The following is a 22,729-nucleotide window of genomic DNA, read 5'->3' on the forward strand; positions in this document are numbered from 1 at the left end:
AAAAAAAAAAAAAAGTGGTTTTGTCAACATTGAAATTTATCTCAGGAATGTGCCCATCATAGTGAAAATTTCAGCTGGGAAGGGCTGGAATAAATCGTTTCTGCGCTTCAGCCCAGGCTTAAATGCTTCCTCTGGGCTTTTGTGCTTTGTGATTTAAATCTTATTGTTATTTTCCTTTATTGGATTTTTCTTGTCATTTTCAAAGTGAAGTGCTTTTACCTTTCCGCAGTTATGATTCAGTGAAATCCCAGGGAAACGTTTCACTGCCTTTCAGCAGGAACATTATTCATCCCGCTAACATCTGGCTTTTTCCTCCAATTACCAACCAAACCAAATTTAGCAGGAATTCTGCTTTCTGACCTATCTTCTGGGCTGACTGAGGCCAAATCGTGGTCCGAATTCAGTGGCGATTGAGAGCTAGAGTTTATATTTTCCGAGTGCATTAAATAAAGCAGCTTCCACCTTGTTTTCAAGGTTACCCTTACATTACCCAGCCAACATCCCCGTGGGCTGATTCTTTTCTCAGTTTGATCCTTGCAAGAGGCAGAGACCCACCGCAACGTCCTGATCCAGATCAAAACCTTCTCGGGTTGATCCAACAAGAAGAGCTGGGAGCAGACTCACCAAAAACCAAGCCTGATGACGAATGGGTAGAGGTCTCTGCTCTCTGGGTTAACATTTCTTATTTACGCCTCGCCATTGTTCTGCAAAGTCCACGCAGAGATTTGTGATGGAGCAGATTTTAACAACAGACACTGGCATAACATTTTACGCCGCCTGTAAATTTTCTGGTAAGACTGTTCTGAGGTTTTGGCCGAGTCTCTACAACTTGAGTCCTGCTTACTCCCCAGCCTTGGAGGACGCCCAAAGCTCTGGATGCAGGAGGGAAGTCTGCACAGCCGAGGACTGGGGTGGTGTGTAAGGTCCCTTCCAGCCCAACCCATGCTGTGGCTCTACGTCCAAAATGAGCCTGTAAAGCCCATTTTGCATGGGAAACAGGACGTAAATGGCAAAGTCAGTTATTAATCACTGGTGGTGGGGAAAAAAAAAGAGAAAAAAAAAGAGAGTAGAATCTCTGAGCCTCATAATTTTGAGGACAAGACCAGGGGGAGTTCTGGAGGCGCTGTTTGAAGAAATACAAGCTTTTGTGACCTGGGCTGGATGTGAACCCAGCAGCAGGCGTGAGGCAGTCCTCTGCCTCCTCGTCCTCATCCTCCTTGTTCTTCTCTTCCTCCTCTTCATCCTCCCCCTCTTCATCCTCCTCCCCCACCAGTGCCCCGCTCGAGGACGAGCAGAAAAGGAGGCTAACGGCAGGAAGAAGGGAATCAGAGACAGGAGGAAGCACTGACGAGGGAGGTTGCCCTTCCCTGAAGCATGTTTACATCTGACAAAAATCCCTGTTGAAAGCTGTTTCTGGAACCGTGGTGCTCTGCTAAAGGCACGGGGCTGCAAATAGCAGCCCAGACAAACCAGAAGCACTAACGAAAGCAAAACCTGCCTCTTTTTTTTTTTTTTTCTTTTTCTTTTTTATTTTCTTTTTTATTTTTTTTTCCTGTTTAGCTGCAATGTGTTAAAGCATCACCTCTGCTTGCAAAGACAAGAGCTCAGCCCGTCTTTCAGTGACTCTTACTCACCGGTAACGCTGTGATGCTTATCCCTTTTTTCTAAGTTTTGTGAAATTTGTCTCGACACGGTGACGTTGCTTCCTGGGTCTTGTTTTAAAGAGCAGGCTTGTTCTTTGAACGAAGACGCTGTTCTGCATTTTGTGTAGTCATGAAACAGATCAAATGATAAAAGGTGAAAAATAGAGAAGAAAAGGAACCCCGTGCAATGCAGTACGGAGCTTCGGAGACTCGGGGCCAGGCTGGCTGCCTATGGCTGCTGCTCACCACTGCAGGCAGGGAGATGTAGCACCAGATATGACTGTAATTAGTGGCAGCAGTTACTCATTTTAATGGGACATCCAAGAGAAACACATCCAGACCCATGCCTGGATGGAGAGGTGGCTCCCAGCAGCCAGAAGTGCCCAAGCCTGCGTTACATCCACTCCCCTCCATCCCCACTGTTGTTTCTTGTTTGGTGCCAAGCACCAAATGGAGCCAGGACACGGGACGCTGCATAGCGAGTCAGGAGGTGCCTGTTGCTGCTTTAGCCTCTAACATTTATTTATGGCTAGAAAAGCTCTGTTTGGTCTCCAGTGCCTGCCTTGGAAGGAAGAAAACACAAGCTGTTTATAAGCGCGCATATCCCTGCCGTTCTCTGCTATTACCCTGGCTACAGGCAGAGAAGGTTTTGGCACGCACGCAACCTGCTCGGACGGTGAAAATCAAACTAAAGCACGCAGGAGGAAATGCTGGGCCTCCAGTTCTCTGCCTCCTTCCCCAGGTGATGCTTTGGGGTTCAGGGTGATGAAAACTGCACGATCCCCACCAGCGCCGCTGCTGGAGCTGCTGGAGCAGCCGGTGCCCTGCTCGCCCGAAGCACGGCCGCCCCAAGAAGACGTCCACCAGAAGAGATTGCCGTGTGTATAAATAACCCGCGCGGTTTGAAACCAGAGGGTCTGGAGAGGCTGCGGGACCCACGGGACTGGGACGGTGCCGAGCTGCCTTTTTATCTCCCAGCCGCTGCCTGCGCTCCTGCAGAGCCTGGAAGTTGTTCTCAGCTGGTTATTTTTAAAGAACTAATAATACTTCTCCGCGGCTCCATCCTGCACCCGCTGGGGCTGGTGGAAGTCTTGCCACGCTCCGTGGTGGGAATGAGGTTTTGGTGGCCATCCCTCAGGTCTTCTGGGTCTCACGGTCCTTCCGAGGTCGCTGGTGTGAAATGCACTGGAAGCCGGATGGGAGAAGGCTCCCAGGGACCACGCGGTGGCCCCTGTGGAGGTGCCCACCAGGTGTCCCACCACGTTGTCCCCAGACGTGAAGGACCCTGTCCCTCCAGCCTGCTGGAGGTCAGACCCAGCCCTGAGATGTTCTCAGGGGCTAACATGAGAATTTTCTCCTTCTCCGTGGGGTTCTGATGGTCCAGGAAGGTTGGGGCATTGCTGGAAATCTCCAGCCCTGGTGGTCTCTGGAACCAGGTCCGCATCCCCCCAAGTCCTTTGAAAGTACAAGCTTTGTAGGTGTGCTACGCACTTAAGTTGAAGCATGAAGCTGGGGTCTTGACCATTTAACCTCTTTAGGGGCTTGCTCCCCCCAAAATCTGTCCCTGGACTTATTTTCCCCTAGAGTGTCAGCCACCCCTCAAGGATATGTTCACCCCTACATCTGACTTTCTGGAATATAAGGATTTTCCCAGCTGCCTATCAGAGATGGCTACTTCTGAACAATGAATTAACTGACCGATTAATTAAAGGAAATGATTTTGGAAAACCATAGCAAATACCCTGCTTTGTCAGGACCTTCCTGGGATAAAAGTTCCTAAGAAGCCGTATGTTCTCTGATGTGATTCCCCTCGATCAAAATGTGCCTCCTCCCGCACTTTCTCCCCTCAAAGGCTGACTCAGATCCTTTTCGTGACTTGCTGGCTGCTGCTTCCTTCTCCTCCTGGGGAGACTTTCTGCCTCCACCCTCTGCTTTCACCCAGTGGCTACCTGGAGCCCCTGCACTGATCCCACCGGTGCCAACAACTCCCCATGGGCAGAGCAGAGACGAGAGGTGCCCCGAGACCAGCAGGAAGGGCGGGTTTCTTCTCCACTTTCCTTAGGCTTTATGCGCGTTCCCACACTTCTTATTTCTTTTTCCTCCTGCAAAGAAGCCAGAAAGCCAGAATGTGTATCCCAAAGCCCTGCCCCATCCTTTTTCTACCCTCTGCCCCCGTCCAGGTGCTCTGAGGGAGCACCACGTCTTTCAGAGAAAGCCTCGCCTCGAGGAACACCAACGCAGGACCTTCACGTTGCCTTTCCTCGCTGCTGAGCCTTGCCTCTTTCTTACTTTTTTTTTTTTTTTTTTTCCACCAGCTCTCTGCCCGAGAAACTTTTGCCAAAACGCATTTTCCACATGTTCCCTATTAGTCATGCTCTCTGTCTTACAAATCTGTTACCAGCGCCACTAGCTGATGCTATTAATTTACTTCCAGCCGGCTCGAGAGCTCGGCAGCAAAATTCCAGGCAGCGTTCCTAAAACCAGAGCCGGCGGCTTGTTTGGATTTAAAACCCATGCCTCCTTCCCCCCTCCGGGATATAGATTCCACCTTCTCCCAAGCACTGGGGAGACCCGGCGAGGTGCGGAGGCAGGAGGTAGTGGTGGGAGCGGGGCTGCCCCAGAGGCGGGGTCTGCAGAGCCTTAAATTCATCCCCGGAGCTCCGGTTTCCAACGGCCGGGGCATGGCTTGACCGTGGTGGCGGCGGCAGCGTGAGTTTATCTAGGGCAAGGCGCAGGAATGCCGACGGAGGAGGGCAAGCTGCCGCAAGAAGCACCATGTCTCCGTGAGTACGTTTCCCATTGTTTTCCCTTCAGTTTAAACAACTGGGTGGGAAGCCAGCGGAAAGGAAGGACGTCCAGAGAGCACAGATTTTCTTCTTTTTTTTTTTCATCTATTATTCTTTTTTTTTCATCTATTACTCTTTTTTTCTTCTTCTATTATTCCTTTTTTTCTTCTACTATTCTTTTATTTATTTATTTTCTCCCTGTTCTGCTTAGTTCAGCCTCGGCTTTTAAAATCTTCCCAGTTCCAGCACTAGTGGCTGCGATTGCACAGAGGGGCCGGTGGATTTGGGGGAAATAACCGCGATGGGAACGTGGAGTCAGCAGCTAATTCCTGGCTAAAATTGTCGCTATCCTAAACTTCTGCTGCTGGGCGGAGAGGTCCAGCCGCTCTCTGTGCACCATGTGCCCGGTGTGCTCCCCATGCACAGGAGCAGGGCTGGAGAAGCGTGCAGGCGGATGGCTGTGAATGAATGGATTTCCGAGCCGGAGGGATGGGAGGTCCTCCCAGGGGATCTCCGTGGCAGATAATTGAGCTACAAAAGTCACCAAATGCCATCCATCTACCTGCTGCAGACCTATGAAGCTGTTCCCCAAGGGCTCAGCTGCCTGCCCTCTCTGCTCAGCGGAGGAATGAGGGCTGCAGCACGCGGAAGATGCAAAAATCCAGTTCTTGGGCTTCGATAGCCAGCAGCATGCGGAGCTGAGATATAGTCCTTGCCTATTAACCTCCTCCCCATCAGCAAAAGTGAACGGATCCTTCCTGGGAAGCTTGGTTGTGTTAGAATTGGTTTAAAAAATTAAAGGCACTGAAATCCCATGGCACTGCCTTCCCCACCGGCACCTCACAGGCCGAGCACAGGAAGCAGTAACCAAGCTGGCCCTAGGAAGGCTTCTGCCCTTGTTTCCCCTGGGTCCAGAGGCTGAAGGAGCTGATTTCTGCAGATGTTTCTGAGGGTCCAGGACAGCACTAACAGCTCTGCCCCATAGCTGGCATCCTCTGAGCACCTCCTCAAAGCCCTAGCCCGCTGTTTCTGATGGTTCGTGGCCTCTCTCCCTGATGCAGGGGGGTTGTGAATGTTTTTATGCCAACATTGTGGGGTGCTCCTTTCTGAAACACGCCTCCAAGAGGAGTCAGTAGGTGTTTTGCTAACAATCCTAACTAATGGGATTATAATTAGGATCCAGAGTTGAGTATTTGCTCCAAAATCCTACATTACCTGGGGCAGGCCCTCGCTGCTCCAGGAAAACTACTGCTGCGAGGTGTCTCCAGTCTGTGTGGATTGTGTCACAGAACCACAGCATGGTTTGGGTTGGAAGGGACCTTAAAGATCATCTAATTCCAACCTGTGTCATGGGCAGGGCCCCCTGCCCCCAGCCCAGGCTGCCCCCAGCCCCATCCAGCCTGGCCTTGGGCACTGCCAGGGATGGGGCACCCACAGCTCCTGGGGGCAGCCTGGGCCAGGCCTCACTGCCCTCAGAATGAGGGATTTCTTCCTTATATCTAATCTAAATCTCCCCTCTTTTAGTTTAAAGCCTTTCCCCTTGTCCTGTCCCTACACAGAGTCCCTCCCCAGCTGTCCTTCAGGCCCTGGCAGGCCGCTGTGAGGTCTCCCCGGTCCCTGAGCCACCCTTGCAAAATGCTGGATTGTCCCCAGGGCCCACCTCAGGCGAGCACCAAGCTGACAAATGAACTGCTCTACGGGATGTTTGAAGCCCATGTTTTAGGACAAGCCCAATTTGGGGCTCACAGCTAATTGGGGAGGCAGACGGTGGCTGAGCACCCACATGGGGACAACCGGGCCGGGCCCCACGTGCTCCGTGCAGGCCCCAGCCCTGCCTTGGCTGGACACGGATGCTCCGGAGGTGGAGGCACCGTGTCCCACAGCAGGCAGTCGGCACCCTGGTGCCTTCCCTTCCTACCCCCTGTCAGCTGGAGCTTGGCTGAGCGCTGGAATTAATCCTGCACATCGTCTGAGGCCCCATCCTGCCCTAGCAGAGCAGGGACACAACGCAGAGGGAGGGTTGGAGATGCTTTTAAGTGTGTCTAAAAGAAAGAAAAGGTGCTCAGAGGGGACGCTTTCCTATCTCACCCCAAATAAACAACATAATGCTAAACCCAAATTCTTCAGTGAAGAAAGAAGAGCTCTGTGGGGTCACTTTCCACATTATTCTGCAGTGGCTGAGCTGCTGTATCTGCAGCAGCATTTCTGTACCAACCATCGGGTCTGAGGCACCGCTTTTGGGGCAGGAGATGAGGATTTTAGTACTAGTAGCATTCAGGTCTGTTGTGCTTCTCCAGGTAAGCTGAGGGCAGAGAGGAGACCTTCCCCAGCTCTGCTGGCTGGGCCGAGCTGTTTCCCTGCTCCCTGCCCCGGTTTCTCCAGCTGCAGGACAGGAATTACAGCCCCCAGCACCATCTGCAGTGCTCCCGCGGTCCCAGCCTGGCGTGTGAAGACCTGGGGGGTTTGGGTTCGCAGAGGTTTTGTTTGATCTAGAAATAGCAGGGTTAGAAAATTCCATCTGCCGGCTCTCAAGAGCCCTCGACAGTGGAAGAATTGAGCTGGATCTCGAGCCTCCGGCCGTGCAAAGGCGAGCGCTGAGCAAACCAGAGCTGCTTGGCTCCCGTCCTAAGAAGCAGCGTGAGCAAAATAACATTCCAGGAAAGCAAAACGTGGAGAACACAGGGAGTCACGTTCGTCTCTTGCTCCTGTGCTCATGGCTGCTCCCACCCCGTGCCTGAGTGGCTAAGGGGGGGTCAAAGCCTTCCCTGAGAACCTCAGGGTGGGATTTTGTGTCTCTGTGTAAAAGCAGTGCCAAGGGTTAGGACCAGGCTCAAGTTTTGCGGCGTCTTTTGTCTTCCTGGACGTTTACCCCTGTAAATGAGGGCTGCTGGAGCAGCAGGGAGGCTTGGGAAGGTTTGTTTCTCCACCTGTGGAGCCATAACACACCCCACACCAACCCACTTGGTGCCCACGCACTCGCATCCACCACCATCCCATCCCCTCTTCGCTCCCACCTAGGCACCGTTTCGCGGCTGGGACTGGGCTCACAGGTGCCATCAGGGGCACAGCTCCGAGCCTGGGGGTGATCCGGAGCAGGGACTCAGGGGTGCAGAAAGAGTGAGCCGTGCAATTACTGCCTGCCTTTAATGATGCCCGGGGCAACCCAATTTGCTTGGGCTGAGCCCCCGACTCCCACAAATCAAGCTAAACACAAAACAGTTCTTCTTCCTGCCCAGCTGTCCAGGTCTTCTAAAACATGCATGGTTTTCCCTGCAAGCTTTTGAAGGTTTATTTTTAAAGCAGTCTGCATTTGATTTAAGGCATGTTTTGCTTTGTTTTTCAAACGGAACTTGAAAGGGACATCAGCCTGTAAATATAAATATTCCCATTCTTTCGCTGATTCTTTGCATTTTTCTGGGTTTGCTAATGAAAGACATTTCAGCATCCCCTGCTCCCGCATTCAGCTCAGGCGCCTGAGCTCATGGCACGCAAGCAAGGGACTATCACAAGCTAAGGATGTTTTGGGTACCTAGGTGGCCTCCATCGTGCATTGCATTCATTTTTGGTCACCCAAGCCCTTCCTACAGCTGAGCAACGTCTGGAAACAGGTGACAAAACACGTAGCTGGGATGTTGGGATGTTTACTTACAGCTCTGTTGTCTTCCTCCCTTCTTCCTGCAGGTTATAACTGAGTAGCCCTTATGACCAACATGAGCTGGAGCTTTCTAACCCGCCTGCTAGAAGAGATTCACAATCACTCCACCTTTGTGGGGAAGGTCTGGCTCACCGTGCTCATCGTCTTCCGCATCGTCTTGACGGCGGTCGGCGGAGAGTCCATCTACTCCGATGAGCAGAGCAAGTTCACCTGTAACACCAAGCAGCCCGGCTGCGACAACGTCTGCTACGATGCCTTCGCACCGCTGTCACACGTCAGGTTCTGGGTCTTCCAGATCATCATGATATCCACCCCTTCGGTCATGTACCTGGGCTATGCCATCCACAGGATCGCCCGGTCGGCGGAGGAGGAGAAGAAGTTCAAGGGATTCAAGAAGAAGAAGCAGTTTGCTCTGAACTGGCAGGCGGTGCGCAACATGGAGGACCCGATGGAGGCAGACGAGGAGGAGCCCATGATCTCCGACGACACGGCAGACAACGAGAAAGCCAAAGCCAAGCCCAAGAGCAAAGAGCCACAAAAGCACGACGGGCGGAGGCGCATCCAGCAAGAAGGACTGATGAAAATCTACGTCTTCCAGCTACTTACCAGGGCTTCGTTTGAAGTTTGCTTTTTGATAGGGCAGTATTTGCTCTACGGTTTCGAGGTAGAAGCTTATTTTGTCTGCAACAGACTCCCCTGCCCTCACACCGTGGACTGCTTCGTGTCCCGACCAACAGAGAAGACGATCTTTCTGCTGGTGATGTACGTCGTGAGCTGCCTCTGCTTACTGCTGAACATGTGCGAGATGTTTCACCTGGGGTTCGGGACCATCCGAGACGCCATTCGCAACCGGAAAATCAACAGCTTTAGGCAGCCCCCCTACAACTACGCCTACCCGAAGAACATCTCCTGCCCTCCCGAGTACAACCTGGTGGTGAAATCAGAGAAGTCCACCAAGATCCCCAACAGCCTGATGGCTCACGAGCAGAACCTGGCCAACGTCGCTCAGGAGCAGCAGTGCACCAGCCCAGATGAGAACATCCCTGCAGACCTATCCACCCTCCACAAACACTTGCGAGTGGCCCAGGAGCAGCTGGACATAGCGTTTCAGAGCTACAGCAGCACCCAGGCCAACACGCAGCCCTCTCGAACCAGCAGTCCCGCCTCAGGGGGCACGGTGGTGGAGCAGAACAGGGCCAACACCGCCCAGGAGAAACAAAGCGCTAAACCTAAGGCCTGCTTGGAGAAAGGGAGCTCCAGCAGTAAAGACGGAAAGACATCTGTATGGATATAGCTTGTCTGAGGGCAGAGAGGGCAGCGTAAGCGCGGTTTTTATTTTGGTTTGTTTCTGGTTTTCGGTATTGTCTTGAGTTCATTTCACAGGGCACAGACGGAACTTTTATATAGAAGTCAAGAGAGAAAATGCAGACCAGTTCAGTGCTGTCTTCCTGTGCATTAACAAAAGACGTTTCCTTCCTCTTCCCAACTCATTCTCCAGCTGGGAAACTCCAGCGAGCAACAGCGAACGCCGCATCCCACCGGGACCGGCCGCAAGCAGGCAGCGCGAGGACGCAGTGCTGTAGGTCAGACGGCGTTTAATTACTAAATATCCTTAATCAAAATTAACTTCTGAGCCCCTGACTGGAAGGGAAAACAACCGGTCCGCGGCATGAACTTTGACGACGTGCTGCCCTACCTGAACCTGCAGGCCTCAGGCATCGCTGAGGGTGGCAGAGACGCGTGCTGCGAGCGATGGCCCGGCACCCGCACCACTAACACAGCACCGAAGGCTTTCATCTTTTGTTCCCCTGCGCTGAGAAACCAAGCAACACCAAGCAACGGTGCCCGCGTAGCTCTTGCTACAGACGCAGTGGGAAGCACTGCCGTTACGGTGTTTGCAGCAAACCGCTGCTCCACATCATCAGAAAGTGCCTTTATGCAACCAGGAAAACAAAACTGGGAAGGGTTTCGACTACTTGGGGTGCTAATTTGAGCAGAGATGGGAAGATCAGCGCTGGCAGATTTGTTTTTCTGTTTAATCAAACCCTTCTAACTAGTGGCAGCGAGCAGATCTATGCACCGCGTGTGTACGGTGTGTGTGTGTGCGTGCGTAGACGTATATACATGGACACATGAACGTGTGTGTGTGCAGATAGATATATAGAGAGATATATAAACATAATATCAACCCTCTGGTAATTTTACAGCCTTCCAGCCTCACCAGGCCATGGGCAAGTTTCCAGACACTTGCCTGGGGGCTCACCAGCAGCTCCAGCTTCCCTGGGGGCAGGAGCCAGGCCATCAGCAAGAAGTTTTCCCCCAGTTTATGGACAGCTTCTTTTGGCTTCTCTTGGTTAAAGGGTGAGGTAGCTAGTGCTGGATGTGTTTTTACAGGATGGTTTCATCTTGGGAGCTGAGATGTCCCTCAGATGTTTGAGGCTTGGCAGATGCTCTTGCAAGAGTCCAACGGCTGATTCACCACCGTGGTCAAGGTCATACTTCACGCGCTGGGAGCAAATCCTTTCTGAACACAGCACCATCCCTGCTGAGCTGCTCCCTCACGGCTGTGCCAGCACACAGGTCCCCGTGTATTTCTCATCCACTGGATTGGTGTAACTTCTTGATGGGCATCTTTCTCCTGTCCCCGAGATCAGTCTCTGAAAGCCTCACGGGTGCCAGTTGTCACGGGCCAGCCCTTGGGGATCTGAGGGTGGCCATCAGCACTGGGTCACGGCACCAGAGCTGTGCAGTGCCCTTGGGGAATAGTACTGGTAGCTAAAAAAGGAGATCAAAAAGATGCAAAGAAACATCCTACAGGGTATCCAGCTGCAAATACTCAGCTTGGTTTTGGGGAAGAGGCTGGGGAGCAGCTTCAGGCTTGTTCCTGGTCCTGCTGCTGGAGGTCTTCCCCTTGAAAAAGCCCAAACGTGTCCAGGAGGAGGATCAGCACCTCCCCGCAGCAGCAAGGGGCAGCAGCAGCACACACCCGTCACGTGGAGGGATGCTTTGTGCCGTGATTTTTTCATGAAGGGCTCGTAGAGTTCGTGCCATGGTGGTAGGACACACATATCACACAGCTGGAGGGGCCGGGTGCTGGTGGGTGCGCTCCTGAAGGTACAGGGAGGGCACAAGAGGAGCTCTGGGTGGACATTTGCCCCCTGGCAATTACAGCAGGGCACCAGCTTGTCCCGCACACTGATATGAAATCCTCAGCGAGGGAATCCCCCTCATGGCCTGAGCACAGCCTGGTGAGGTCCCGGGCTCCTTCAGGAGCCCACGACAGAGCCGTTTCCACACCTGCAGGTTCAGAGATGCCCAGAGCAGTGGTGCTGGAAAGGAGCACGGAAAGGAGCATCTTCTCTCCAACTTGCCAGCATCGAACGCATCCCCAGAGGCTAGCACCAACCCCCCACCGCCACCTCTGGCTTTTCCCCTGCTCGGCAGACACGAAGAGCTGCTTCTTTCCTTCGTGTCTGCAGTTTTGGGGTGCCTGAAGCTGGTCTCTTTTATTTTTATTTTTATTTTCACACCACGGACCCAGCACAGCCTCCTCCTGGCTGGTGTCACCGCCCCGTGCAATACGCACACCCTGTTTTCCATAGTGGCAGTCGATAATTGCAATATTGACGAGTACTGGAGCCGGGGCAGACACTCGGGGAATCGATTCCAGCTCCTCATCGGGCAGGGCAACCGCTCGCTCAGCCGCCCTCCCAGCCAACCCTGCTCATCTCTAGGGCTTGAAACCTTCTCTTGCATCAAAGGCTTTGTTTATGGGGGCCGATCTCGCTCCCCTATTTCTTTTTCCAAGCGTTTTGACAGGGACCAGAGCACACAGGTATGTCCATGGCAGGACTGCTCGGTGCTGGGGAGGGACTCAGGGTGTCCTGCCAGGCCCCATTGACTCCTCTCACTCTGAGTCAGACACGCATAGAGGGTTATTATTATAATAATAATATTTTATTGCTCACTTCCTCCTTTCCTCCTCCACTGCTTGGCCCCTGAAGCCCTCAGGACGTTGTGTCTTCCACTGAGCCACCACCAGCAACGCGACCGACGCGCACTGAGCGGCTCCTTCCAGGGCAGGAGGAGCGAGCCCACCTCCGCCGCGTCCGTCTGGGGAGCAGAAGGCAAGGAAGGCAAAATAAGCAGAGCCACAAGCAAAAAAAATACCCACAACAAAACAAAACAAAACAAAAAAACCCTCACAAACCCAACTGGCAGCCGGAGGAATTTCAAGTAGACGACTGGCAGCGTCGGCCGCGGGGGAGACGCCAGTAGAATAATGAACGCTTTGCTTTTCTTCCTGCAGGTCGGTCATTTTGTTCACGCTCCGGACGGGTTTAGCTCTGTAGCTGAACTAATCAAAAACGCTGACACTCTCCCTAAGCTTTGCCGGGTAAAGCGCCCGCCCTCGCATTTCTGTTCTTGCCATTCAGGGCCAGGAATGTCCCACGGAAAAGCCAGATTACCTTGTTGCTTGCATCGCATTCCTCTGGGAAATACTTGAACTTAACTCGAGGCCATAACCAGTCTGTGCTGTTATGAAGTTTCTGGGATTTTTTGTTGTTGTTGTTTTTTTTTTATGTACTAACTGTATTTGTACTAGAAAACCTTTGAGTATGAGGTTGAATCTCTAAGTATTTTTCAGTGTAAATGTTCCATCTGGGCTGTAGTTAGAATACGAAGCACTGGTCAAAAGAGAGATACGTCAGCCCGACTCTTCAACCGGCTAGTCCACATCCATTACTAATAAATGGAATAAAACTTACATTTTGTTACAGTACTCAGAGTGTGTGATGTTTCCGTGCGAAGGGGGCTGAATGTTGACGAGAAGGCATTCTTCTCAACCTCTCATTTGCCCGGTTTAACCATATAAGACCTCTATTTTCCCAGATACGGCTATAAATCACCGCAAAATATTTTTGCCTTAAGAAGCAGTTGACCTTCGGGTTGTTTGGGATGTGTTGTCTCTCTGATGAATCACTGCCTGCAGTTCCTTCAGGCGTGGAGCTGAAACTGCCTAGAAAAATCCTCTACCCCGAAAAGTGAGAAAACTTTGCCGAGGCTGGGAGAAGTCAGGAGCGAAGGCGAGCAAATGCTGGGAGAGCCCTTGTGAGAAAACCTGCTTTTTGGAGAGCCCTCGGTCTTCGCCCCTCCCATTAACTGGCAGGAGCCTTCGCTCACAATCGCCAAAAGAGTCTTCAGGAAACGGATTTGGGGCGGAAACGTGCATTTTTCGCTGTTCTTCTGCCAGCTGGGCTGTCTCTACGACTCCTCCAGCAGAGCAGGAGCAGCTCCCCCCAGGAGATGAAGGGAAACGGGACCATGCCAGGCGTCCTCGAGGACGGCCAGTGGTCAGAGGCACCTTGTAGGGCACCCACTTTGCAGTGCTACACAAAGCAGCTGAAAAATAAAAAGAAAGAAAAGCCTTGCTAAATAACATCCTTCAGACATCCTTCAGACCAGGAACAGGCTGAATTTGCCCGTGCTGCCGGGGCGATACCAAAGCCGAGCACCCAAGGGGGGCTGACCTCAGCTTGGTGCTTGCTGCAGAACCGGGCCTTGTGGCAAGAATCCCTCGCTAGCAGCCTTCATCCCTCACCTCAGTTCCTCCGGGACCCAGCCTGGGGGCAGCCCTGTCCTGTCCCAGTGGGCGAGTGGCAGCAGTGAGGGGTGAGGGGTGTGGAGCAGCAGCACCCCTCGTCCCTGGGTCATCTCCAAATTCCTGCTGCTGACAGAAGCGGCGGCAGCAGCCTCGCTCTTGTATTTTCTCGTTTCTCTAGAAAGCCAGGCTGAAATGCCGGCGGCTCTCCAGCACCCCTGAGATCACAGGGCTTGTCTTGTTCATCAGCTGCTCCACGCCTGCAGATGTTCGTCCTGCCAACAGCATCTCACCAGCTCCCGGTCGCTCCCCCTGGGGAAATGTCAGGGACAGCTTTACCTTCGTTTTCAGACAAGTCTCGCTGTTTTTCGTGCCACCCAGGCCAGCTGCAAGCCGCGTTTCCCTCCTGTGCCCTGACCCCCTGGATGCACAGCTCAGGGACTAGGGCATGCACGGGGCTGGGGCCGAAAAACCGCGTCTCACGTGGGTTTGTGGACGGGAGCTTGTGTGCTCCGAGGAAAAGCTGGAGCAAAGGAGTGCACGGCAGCAGTGCGGAGCCACGGGTGGGCAGCCGGGGGCAGCCACTGCTGGGTTAGGGGGGGAGCACCCCAGGGTGAGCACCGGGAAGAGCAGGGAGCAGAAAGGCAGGAGCAAGAGGCTGCTGGCAGCTCTCCGGGGCCAGAGGGAGGATTGTTGGCCTTTGCTGCTGTTGTATTCGTTGTTAGAGGTGTTTCTGAGGTGCCCCAGTGCCTGGAGGGGAAGGTTTGGGGGGATGTCCCCTTTGGGACAGGGTCCTGTCACCCAGCCACCCCATGCCACCGTTAGAGCATTACAGAGAAGTTGCTTCTCCAAATTCCCCTTGCCTCTGCCAGCCCTGCTCAGCACCAGGGCACTAAAACTCCTTCGAAGCAGAGACGCAGAGCAGTAGGTATCAGGTCAAAGGGGGTGCCTCTCCCTCACTATCCCACCCTTGTGAGACCCCACCTGGAGTCTGCACCCAGCTCTGGGACCCCAGCACCAGAAGGACGGGGACCTGTTGGAGAGAGTCCAGAGGAGGCCACGAGGATGCTCAGAGGCTGGAGCACCTCTGCCATGGAGCCAGGCTGAGGGAGTTGGGGTTGTTCAGCCTGGAGAGGAGAAGGCTCCGGGGAGACCTCACAGCGGCCTGCCAGGGCCTAAAGGGGGCTGCAGGGAGCTGGGGAGGGACTCGGTGTCAGGGGTGTAGGGATAGGACAAGGGGGAATGGCTTTAAAGTAGAAAGATTGGAGATTTAGATTACATATTAAGAAGAAATTCTTCACTCAGAAGGCAGTGAGGCCCTGGCCCAGGCTGCCTCCAGGAGCTGTGGGTGCCCCATCCCTGGCCAGGCTGGATGGGACTGGGGGCAGCCTGGGCTGGGGTCAGGGGGCCCTGCCGATGGCAGGGGGGTGGCTCTGGATGATCTTTAAGGTCCCTTCCAGCCTGAACCACTCTGTTATTTCATGTTTCTATGATTCCAAGTGCACTGAGGGCACAGACTCCTTCTCTCCAGCTTAGTTTTTTTCCACACAGATGCTGAGCAGAGAAGCAGGCCTCAGGGCAGAGAGGAGAAGACCAGACAGGCCCATGCATACATGCTTCTGGAAGCACAGGTCAGATGCAAACTGTCTCAAACACAGCTCCCAGTGAGGGACACGGCACTGCTCAGTCTCACCCTGTTCATCCCACAGGAGAGCACCCACCACGTGCAATGCTGCCCTCCTGAACCAAGGCAGGAGGGTCCTGCTGGAGAGGGGCTCTGGCGCACGAGGGGTGTTTGAAGGCACTGTATAGCTTCATCGGGTGCTGAACGATGGAGGTAGAGGGTGGGTAAGAGCCGCCCCATGTCTGCCACATCCATGGGGCCAAAGTTGGATCTGGCTGTGGGTCCATGGTGCCTGTTACCCCTGGGGACTCAGCCCAGCTGTGCTTCCAGATGTGTGACTTCTTCGCCGACTTCTAAATGCACTGCTCTTGGCACGTTCCCACTTGCAGGGAGAAAGAAAAAAAAAGGAAAAAAAAAGCAAAACCACACACAAAAAGCAAGGACAGGCACCACCTCTCTGCATCCCCTGCTGGCTCAGCCACCATGTGTGCAGCTCCCCAAAAAACCAACCCCCCAGCTGTGTTTTAGGGCTCAGTGGGTTGCGGCTTGGGGCCATCCCATTTATTTGGGGCCAGCTGAGACCCCCGCTGCAACAGGCAGCCCCAGCTGTGGGACGAGCCCCGGGCTGACCAACGATGGCAGTACCAGGCACTTGAGAGCCACCCGTTCCCTGGGAGCCACCCCAAAGAACGCCACCAAGGTGGGCGCACAGCAGGGTGGGTTGACCAGGCGGCCCTAGGGGCTGGGGCGGCCAGGTCTACCCCGGGGGCGAGGCTACAAAGGGGGCGTGGTCATGTAGAAGGGGCGTGGTCTGCCACCAGGGGGCGTGCCCCTCCCCGCCCCGCCGGCAGGTGGCGCCCGGCGGACACACACAAGATGGCGGCGGCGGCGGGAGGAGGAGGCGGCGGCCCGCCCTGACAGCCCGTTACCCCGCCGCCATGTTGGTGAGGGCGGGCCTGCCCGGCCTGCGGCGGCTGTGGGGGCGCGGGGGGAGCAGAGGGGCCGGGACCGGGGCCGGGGCCGCCGCCGCCGCCTGGTGCTTCCCGGCGGGCCGGGCGCTGCTGAGCGTGCGGGGAGCCGAGGCCGCCATCTTCCTGCAGGGGCTGCTCACCAATGACGTCACGCGGCTGGCGGGGGCGGGGCCGGGGGAGGGCGCCGCAGCCCCCCTCCCGCGCGCGCTCTATGCGCATGCGCTCAACGTGCAGGGCCGCTGCCTCTTCGACCTCATCCTCTACAGGTGAGACCACGCGCGGGGGGGGGGGGCCCCCCCCCCCCCCCCCCCCCCCGCCCGGGGGGGGGGGGGGGGGCAGCCTTGGAGCCTGCGCTGTTGCCATGGAAACGGGGGTGCGCGGCCTGCTGTGTGGCGGCATAATTCTAATAAAGGGATAATTCTAATACAGGGATAATTCTAATAAAGAGATAATTCTAATAAAATTGAAATTACCTATCTGATTTTATCATTCTCATAAAATGATAATTACTTTATCATTCTTAAAAATGATAATTTCTTATCATCATAAAATGATCGTTACCACAAATATATTTATTTTTTCTTATCATTCTTCAAAGTGATATTTTTTATTTTATCATCATAAAGTGATCATTACCACAAAAGATAATTATTTATTTTATCGTTATTATAAAATGATGACTTTATTTTACCATCATAAAATTCTCGTTTTTATTTTATCATTATCATAAAATGGTGACTCCTGTCAGCGGCGGTCACACACCCACCCCTCAGAAACTTCGTGCGTGTCTTTGTAAATTAAAAAAAAAAAAAGTACCAGAAGCAGCTCCTCTGCATGATTTTCCTCACTGGCTGTCAGCTCTGTGGATTATCCCACAGAAAATTTACCATAACCTGATTTTTTAAAGCAGTCCTCCCAGCAGGTCCAGTGCCTGAGGATCTGGCTGGATGGTGTGCGAGGGGTTCGGGTTCTCCACTCACTGCAGTTACTGGAGTCATCAGCACAAGCAGGATGTCCGGCACTAATTACACTTTATAGCCACCTGACCCAGGTGTGAGAGGGGAAATGTGTAAGCCAGTGAATAAAGATCCCATTTATACCATCAGGTCACTCACTTGGTAATGAAAGGCACAAAAATGAAGGCCAGAAGATGGAATTGTCAGTCCGTTTCTTAAGTTGTTCACAGTCTGGAAGAGAACACGAAAAATACACGTCAAAATATGCTCTAGGTGACCCTGCTTGAGCAGGGGGGTTGGACTGGATGATCCCTGCAGGTCCCTTCCAACCTCAACCATTCTGTGGTTATTTTGTTACAGGGTGCTGAGCGCTGTCCTTGTCTGCAGCAGCAGCAGCATTCCCCAGATCTCTGGATTCGGACCAGGCTCAAGATAATAATTCCTGTTTGCTTCCTCCGCCGTGGGGGTTTGCTTCCCTGACCTTGTAGGTGTTGCTTTTTTTAGGCTTCACGAGAGCCCAGAAGAAGAGCCGCACATCCTGCTGGAGTGTGACAGCAGCGTGCTGGACGCCATACAGAAACATCTGAAACTGTACAAGATCCGGAGGAAAGTAAACATCGTCCCTTGCCTTGACCTTTCTTTGTGGGCCGTCATCCCTGGGGAGCAGGCTGGAGATACCGCTGGTTCCCTCGCACCGTGTGCAGACCAGGCTCTGGTTTTAACTCCTGACCCCAGGACAGAAGTCATGGGGTGGAGGCTGGTTACAAAGAAAGGAGCAAATCTCACAGACGTCATCCCTGGAAGTCGTATCGGGAGCATTCAGGATTACCACAGGCACAGGTACAAGCAAGGTAAAGCCAATACACTCTCTGTCACTGGATTTTAGATAAATACATTTCTTTATTATGAGGGTCTTATTGTCGGAGTTTAACACTCTGATTAACACTCTGATTAACACTCTGATATTGATTGGTGGAATAAATAATAAATTATAAATAAATTATAAATAAATTATAAATAAATTATAAAAGCTACAGGGGAATGCCTCAGCGTGTGTAACTTTTTAATAAAGGCAGGGATTGTTTGCTAGTTTAAGGATAAGAGTGATCAAGTAGTTACAGTTCTGGCCTGTGGCCGGAATCAGTATTTGAGTCCAGTTTCCCATTACAAAAATCGTGGGATCGTGGGTCAGCAAAAGAAAAAGGGGATTACTCATTTTCTTAGAGGGATATTTCTGTGGCGTGAGTCATTTTGATTATTTTAGAATTATTCACAATCTATGTGTTTTCCTTGTTGCTAAGGAAGGAAAAGGAAACACCCTGACATACTTTCCTAGAAATGTATGACTGGATTTGCCATTATTTTGGAGGCCAAGGAGCGTAGGTTTGATTTAAGAGGGAATTCGGTCTTGAACGCCTCTGTGCCTGTGCAGAGCTCCCATTGATTTCACTACGTCCACACAGACAGTGGATTAAAATAACGAGCAGACAGAAAGATGATGGTCCTTTGCTAATAAACAATGATCACAACCTGAGTGTCTGTCTGGTACAGAAAAACCAACTGTTAATGGGTCACAGTGGGCTGGACGGCGGTGGTATGCTGCCTCCCAGAAATACCAGCACTAGTCTTGCTTGGTACTACAAAAAGCCAGGCCCAGCAGTGCTTCAAATAAAAATAGCATGCCACTGGTCACAACAGGAGCAGTCACAGCTACTCGTACAGCATTTGACACTTGGCTGGATTACGTTTGCTAGCTTTGAAGAAAATAACTCATTAGCCTTAAGGGCTACCTGTGGGAGAAGATCATTTTGCCATTAGCGTTAAATGTATGTTGATGCCTTTTTATGGGAGTCTGTATTGCTCCGCTTCCTAGGATTAGGGTTTAGTGCAGTTTTTCCAGTTATCTTTTAGAATAGTCTTTGCTAACCCTGCTCATTTACTGCTGGTGATTTCATTAAGGCCCAGACCAGAGTACTGACAAACTCATTCCTTTACGTTGCTTTTTCTCACCTCCCATTTGATAACACAGAGGAAACATACTCCAGAAATCTAAAATACTGAACATGTTACTTTATTTACATGCTGGTTTTACTCTTTTCCTAGGAATTCCTGAAGGTGTGAAAGATCTCCCTCCTGGAGTAGCCCTCCCGCTGGAATCCAACCTGGCCTTCATGAACGGCGTCAGCTTTACCAAAGGCTGCTACGTGGGACAGGAGTTAACAGCCAGGACCCACCACATGGGTGTCATTCGCAAGCGTCTGGTGCCAGTGCAGTTTTCAGTTCCTCTTCCCCAGGAAAGCATTCCCGAGGGTGCCGAGATCTTGACTGAATCGGGAAAGTCAGCTGGCAAGTTCCGGGCTGGAGGAGACAAACTCGGCATAGCTTTGCTGAGGCTGGCTAATATAAACGAACCGCTCTGCCTAAACGTAGCGGGTGATAAGGTGAAGCTCACCGCAAGTATCCCTGAGTGGTGGCCAAAAACTGCTAGCAAATAAATGAGGAGCCGCCACTTGCACATTTGCCTTATTGAGAGTATTTTTGTGTGACAAGCTTGGGAAGGTGACTGTGCCTTCAGCTGTTGTTTGTGGTGTTTGGTGAGGGTGTGTGTCAGCAGAATCCTTCAAATTGGGCTTAAACAGCAGGAGCCCAAACCAGCAGTGAGTGCTGCTGACTGTAATGCTTTGTGGAGTGACCCTTACACAGGGAAGCACACCTTTCCCTGAGGGTGCCCCTTGTTTATTTGGACTCCTGCTGCACCTTTAGTCCACCACTTGCTCGATCGAGCTGTATTCTGCACAGGGTGTCGTGTGTATTGAGAGATCAAAGTGAGTAACGGGGCAGGAGTATCACCACTGTATGCACTGAAGTTTTGCGTTCAGAATTACCAATCTGTGGTATTGTAATTTTTCATTCGAGAGCATGCTGCACTTACCTTGAATAGGATGTATCGTTGCTAAACTCAGGCTGAAGTGTTCATTGCAAAGCACTCATTGCATTGAGCTTCTTATTAAACTTGCTGACGCGGTGGGTATTGTTTTTTTCCACCGTTCTAACTTCTAATTGTGCTCAGGAAGAGGAATAAATTGTACTTCTCCTTTCAGATCTGTTTTTAATACATCACGCCACACTGAGAAATGGGGGAAAGCTCTCAAAATATCCCAGTCCTGTTCCCTGCTTCCAGCAGAGGGAGCACAGCCAGAGCAACCCGCACCGACCTCCTGTGCCGTTGCTCACCTTGGCCACGGGTGCTTTGTTAACTCCAACAACTGTTCAGAGAGGAAAGCGATATTTTATGGAAATATAAGGTGTGCTGGGGCATGCCCTGGAGTGGCTATTGTATTGGTGTACTGGTGCTTGGCTGAATAATCAATTACTATAAGCACCTTCCCTCCAGTGTTACTGATTGAGTTGCCAACAACAGTTGAGGGGTGGATTTTTTGGCACCTCTGCAATTTGTACACAAATGTGTGCACAGTTACATAGGAGGAAAGATGCCTCGCTGTGTTTCAGTTACGCTGGTGTAGTTGCAAATGAAGGTAATGGCAGGTGAAGGTGTTGTGAAAAACACTAAGACCACGTGCCCCGTAATCTTGTAGAAAAATCCTCCAAACTTTCCTGAAGGCTTCGGCAGGGGTAACACAGCTGGTGAAGGGACAGTGTGCCCTCACGTCACACTGAGGTGCTCGCTCTTCCCTCTGCGTAAGCTGCAGTCTCTGGGACAGGGGTTAGTGCTTAGCCTGGTGCTTGGGGCAGGATTTTCACCATGTTCACTTTCTCTGGCTGCTTCATCAGCACACTTGTTCTTCCAAGAGCTCTCGTGTGTCCCTCAGACAAAAAGCCTGTTTTGGGTGAGTCCCTGCTGCCATCCCTAGCTGAGGTTTTCTCCATCCACTGTCCCCTCTGGGTTTTCAGAGCAGCCCAATACTTCAGGGTGTCTTTGCTGCTTTTTTCTATCCTGCTGCTCGTCTTTGAGCTTGTTCCTGCTTCTGCAATCGATGTATCCATCCCTCTGTGCCCCAAAGCCAGACAGGTCTGTGCCTGTCAACCTGTGGTAATTTATAGGAGCCCCATGTATTTTTATATTACAATAAATCCATTATGTGTTCAGTCCTGTATTTCCATGGGTGATGAAGGGGGTGATGAGAGAGTTTAGCAGGTGACTAAAAAAGCTCTTGTATGCATATTTGTAATAAAAAAACGCCCAAAGTGTGTTCTATTACTGTGAAGGGAATTTTATCTGTGAAAAAAAATGCTCATATTGGTTAAAGCTCATTAAGCTTGCTGTGAAATGAATCTGTGGAATATCTCATTAAAAGTTTATTGTATCAGCAATTTAAATGCGACTTCTCTTAGAGATACACTAGTTGTTGTTTACCTCGTGCAAGGATATACAACAGGAGAGTTGTTAGGGCTGGTTGCCAACAAGAAACACGTTCAACACGGCCCTAAAACACTTTGATGGTTTGAGATTGTTAAAAAGTCTCTGTGCTGGTAAAAACAAATTAAACTGTAGTGCTTCACACTTTCAGGATCCTCTGAAGGCGACAAAGGAGAGACTGTGCTGCCTGTGTTTATGCCAGTCTGACAGAAGCAGCTTTTCCTCTCAGCCACCCACTGTGCAAAGCCTTCTCAAAATAGTTATATTGCACTGCCGTACCAACAGCCTGAATAAACACCGCATTTCTTCTGTCTGGGGAAGCCCAATACCTCTTTTCTGGTGTGCACACATTTCTCTCTTAAATATTTGAAAAGCTTTTCTGTTGTCAACTGCTGCATTTTTCAGACAGCAGATTAAAAATGTGCAGGCACAAAATACACCCACGGGCTGATTTTCAGAGGCACTCAACCACTTCTGGAGGTGAGAAGGGAGCCCCCATCCCTGCCATCCCCTTTATTTTATTCTCCCTCATAACCTGCTCCATCACTAAGAGCTTTGGCTGGGTGAGCTTGGGCTGAAAGGTCAGCAACACAGCTTTATAACTACGAGCTTGCATTTGCAGTGGCATTTACTCTACTATTGATTTTCGGTAAGGAAAATCTCATTCAGCTAAAGTAGAACTGAATGAGGCACCAAGATCCACTGCTGAATGAAGAAGCTATCAAATACAAGCTACTCAAAATCAGAGTAACCACTGACCTTTCAGTTAGCTGCATAAACCAATGGGTCAAAATGCTTTTAATGAGCAATTTCAGCATGAATGAGGAAAAACTGAGAACTAAATCACTGGAGAGCCACTGCCTGTGTGATCTGATGCCTTCCTAGTCAGGGTTTAGGCAGAGCCCACGTATTGGAGGATTACCTCCCTACAGACTGCTCTCGGTTGCCAAAATCCTTGTCAAACTGCTTGCTCTGAAATTTCCAACCAGGTGTAGACAGCTTGAAATACCCGAGCATGGCTCACACAGTCCCTCTACGGAGGAACAAGATGCTTTTATGGTGCAAAGTCATCTGGTTTTTGTGCTTTTGCCAGCAGAGGATGAGCATTGCCCCG

General features: G+C 51.7%; 2 protein-coding genes across 5 annotated transcripts; both read left to right on the plus strand.

Annotated features, from left to right (window-relative positions):
- Window positions 1-4,070: 4,070 nt before the first annotated feature.
- Window positions 4,071-12,867, plus strand: GJC2 (gap junction protein gamma 2). Of its 2 annotated transcripts, none has more exons than XM_035318620.1 (2): window positions 4,071-4,430; window positions 8,111-12,867. In XM_035318620.1, exon 2 carries the CDS (start codon window positions 8,131-8,133, stop codon window positions 9,376-9,378), a length of 1,248 nt encoding a protein of 415 aa, XP_035174511.1. In that variant the 5' UTR covers window positions 4,071-4,430; window positions 8,111-8,130; the 3' UTR covers window positions 9,379-12,867. The 2 variants fall into 2 exon arrangements, with proteins under 2 accessions (XP_035174511.1, XP_035174510.1); XM_035318619.1 differs by having other exon boundaries at window positions 4,072-4,426.
- Window positions 12,868-16,145: 3,278 nt separating this feature from the next.
- IBA57 (iron-sulfur cluster assembly factor IBA57) lies at window positions 16,146-21,566 on the plus strand. Of its 3 annotated transcripts, XM_035318504.1 has the most exons (4): window positions 16,146-16,254; window positions 16,411-16,547; window positions 17,742-18,088; window positions 19,341-21,566. In XM_035318504.1, the coding sequence occupies exons 1-4, from the start codon at window positions 16,249-16,251 to the stop codon at window positions 19,730-19,732; spliced, it is 882 nt and encodes a 293-aa protein (XP_035174395.1). In that variant the 5' UTR covers window positions 16,146-16,248; the 3' UTR covers window positions 19,733-21,566. The 3 variants fall into 3 exon arrangements, with proteins under 3 accessions (XP_035174395.1, XP_035174394.1, XP_035174396.1); XM_035318503.1 differs by having other exon boundaries at window positions 16,161-16,547; XM_035318505.1 differs by lacking the exon at window positions 16,146-16,254 and having other exon boundaries at window positions 16,441-16,547; window positions 17,726-18,088.
- Window positions 21,567-22,729: the final 1,163 nt, after the last annotated feature.

The sequence above is a fragment of the Oxyura jamaicensis genome, chromosome 2 (genome assembly GCF_011077185.1).
Source record: "Oxyura jamaicensis isolate SHBP4307 breed ruddy duck chromosome 2, BPBGC_Ojam_1.0, whole genome shotgun sequence".
Classification (NCBI taxonomy): Eukaryota; Metazoa; Chordata; class Aves; order Anseriformes; family Anatidae; genus Oxyura; species Oxyura jamaicensis.

Excerpts from the sequence above, each read along its gene's own strand:
- IBA57 (XM_035318503.1), top strand. The coding sequence starts at position 16,249 with ATGTTGGTGAGGGCGGGCCTGCCCGGCCTGCGGCGGCTGTGGGGGCGC. Across the intron at positions 16,548-17,741 it reads TTCGACCTCATCCTCTACAG|GCTTCACGAGAGCCCAGAAG; the intron begins GTGAGACCACGC and ends TGCTTTTTTTAG. Across the intron at positions 18,089-19,340 it reads CAGGCACAGGTACAAGCAAG|GAATTCCTGAAGGTGTGAAA; the intron begins GTAAAGCCAATA and ends CTCTTTTCCTAG.
- GJC2 (XM_035318620.1), top strand. The coding sequence starts at position 8,131 with ATGACCAACATGAGCTGGAGCTTTCTAACCCGCCTGCTAGAAGAGATT.